The following is a 2,500-nucleotide window of genomic DNA, read 5'->3' as shown; positions in this document are numbered from 1 at the left end:
TCTACAGTGTGAACACGAAGTGCAATTTGTTGAAGATATTCAGTGATATAAATATATAGATATATAAATAAACAAAGGACACCTTTTACACCCATTATGAGTGTTTACAGTGAGAGTGTGGGAGAGTTCTTAGATACTCATCTTTTTCACAGCCATCTTTATTTTATTTATTGTGCTTTGTTGGTATAGACTGATGTCTGCTGGAATGTTCAATAAAAGTTATTTTTTTTCAATCTCAATTTCTTTCTTTGAGAAGCATGAATAAAAAGCAAAATGTATTTAGTTTATGCAATGATAAAATTAAAAACTGCCGATACACATTCGGTATTCGGTATTCGGTATTCGGCCAAGTGTTTCCTTAAATTCGGCTTCGGCCTCGGCCAAGAATTTTCATTTCGGTGCATCCCTAGTTATAACCTGAGCAGAGTCTTCTAGAAGTAGATATACATGCTGTTATATCCTGAGTAGAGTCTTCTAGAAGTAGATATACATGCTGTTATAACCTTAATTGAGTCTACTAGAAGTAGATATACATGCTGTTATATCCTGAGTAGACTCTTCTAGAAGTGCTGTAGATGTACATGTTTCACAGAGTGTGTGGCTGCGGTCACACTGTGTTCCTTCACACACTCCACTACACCAGGCCACACCTGAACTTTCCCTTTAGATACCTTCCTAGAACCTGAGAGGTGCAGAGGTGAGTCTGCTATAGTCTTACTGCTGCGTCGCTTCACACACTAAACACCTGAACTAACCCTTATAGACCGGAAGATGGATATGATTCTATAACAGTGGTTGAGGAGACTGTCTTGTTGAACCTGTGGAACTTGTCTTTATATGTTCACACCGTAAGAAGAGAGCTTCACTCGTCGTGACAGAAACAAAGCTTCGATGAATACTACAAATAGGCTCTAACCCTTTAGTCCAGGAAACAATTGCACACTCACTCACTTCCTTTATTCAACTATAAATAACTGCATCCAAATCCAATCTACGACTCCATCTCTACTCTAGCTGGACGATCACACTGGGTGAGTTTGACAGACATGTCATCTATCCAGTCGCTGCGCTGTGCCGTGATGCCAACCGTTCATCAAAAGCATTGTCAAACCAGTCCACGTTAAACTACGTCCACGGCTTTATTTCCGCCTTCCTTCCTTCCTTCCTTCCTTCCTTCCTTCCCCTACCTGACACTGCACCTGCAGGGCAGCCTACCGTGAGCCTACCAAACTGTAGCACTCAGTTTGTCTTTCTTACCCCTCTTTCAGCATGATGGGCGTCTCGATGCTCTTCTGGTCCCGCCTCCCGGAGGTAGAGATCAGGTCTAGGAACTGGAGACAGACACGCTGGAGGTTAAACATCTCATTTACTCCATTGGCTTTTCAACCTTTATTCACCTGTGAGTCTGGTGGAGGTAGGAATTCCATGGATTCCATTCCATGCATTCCAATGAGCCTGTCCTCCGATTTCTACCTCCACCAGCCTCCACTGCTGTGAGTGTAGATGATAGGTAGAGGCAACGCAAACGGACCAATGAAATGAGATGAGAGAGAGAGAGAGAGAGAAGAAAGGCAAACCTAGGAGCTATAAGAGAGAGAGAGAGAGAGAGAGAGAGAGAGAGAGAGAGAGAGAGAGAGAGAGAGAGAGAGAGAGAGAGAGAGAGAGAGAGAGAAGAAAGGCAAACCTAGGAGCTATAGTTAAACTAAGAGGGGGCCTCCCTGGTCGCCTCTTAGGGAGAGAGAGAGACAGACAGACAGACAGACAGGAAGGAGACTCACATTTTTCACAGCATCTGCATATTTCTGTTCGTTGAAGTAGTCAGAGAACGAGGCCATGTAGGATTCTTTGAAATTAGCCTTGAGAGAGAGAGAGAGAGAGAGAGAGAGAGAGAGAGAGAGAGAGAGAGGCAGGCGGGGAAAGAGAGAAAGACGTCAGTTACATGTGTTTTAGTTTTCAAGATGATTCATTCGCCACGGTATAAGACATGCCTTGTTGCCAAGGTACTCTAGAGATGGTTTGTGATTCATGGTTCATGCTTTATGATCGTAGGTTGGCGTTTCATGCTTCATGGTAAGACACTCACCGATTTGGACTTGGCCAGGCTGCCCAATGTCTGGATGGTCTTGGAGATGAGAGTGAGGGTCCGAGAGGTGTAGGGATCCTGTGTAGGGAGTATCATAGAGATAAGCCTACTGACTCATATCGGTGTACTGGACATTCACAAGCTAAACCAACAATAGGAGGAATACTGCCTTACTGCAGGAGTGTATCATGTGAAGATGTGTGTGTGTGTGTGTGTGTGTGTGTGTGTGTGAACTCACGGGATGGTGCGGCCTCAGTTGGAACAGGTTGGGAGACAGAATGGCCGGGGCAAAGAAACGCAGGAAGATAAAACTGCTGACTGCCATGTACCTGACGTCCTGGTCCACTAGAGGAACACACCCAATAAAACACACACCTTTAGAATAGAATGGCATACTGCACTACCATAAGAGCAGAA

The 2,500-nt window shown here is 44.4% G+C and overlaps 1 protein-coding gene across 2 annotated transcripts in view; it reads right to left on the bottom strand.

The window, feature by feature from the left end:
- Positions 1–2,500, bottom strand: part of rasa3 (RAS p21 protein activator 3) — a 46,945-nt gene that overhangs the window by 3,874 nt on the left and 40,571 nt on the right. For both annotated transcript variants that reach the window (XM_080536572.1, XM_080536573.1), the window contains exons 15-18: positions 2,322–2,428; positions 2,084–2,161; positions 1,779–1,856; positions 1,258–1,331 (exon numbers count right to left, since the gene is read on the bottom strand). In XM_080536572.1, coding sequence (XP_080392698.1) covers positions 1,258–1,331; positions 1,779–1,856; positions 2,084–2,161; positions 2,322–2,428 — 337 coding nt within the window. The remainder of the gene's footprint in view (positions 1–1,257; positions 1,332–1,778; positions 1,857–2,083; positions 2,162–2,321; positions 2,429–2,500) is intronic.

This window comes from Nansenia antarctica, assembly GCF_963989245.1.
Source record: "Nansenia antarctica genome assembly, chromosome: 1".
NCBI lineage: Eukaryota > Metazoa > Chordata > Actinopteri > Argentiniformes > Microstomatidae > Nansenia > Nansenia antarctica.
This window is presented reverse-complemented; position numbering and strand designations above follow the sequence as displayed.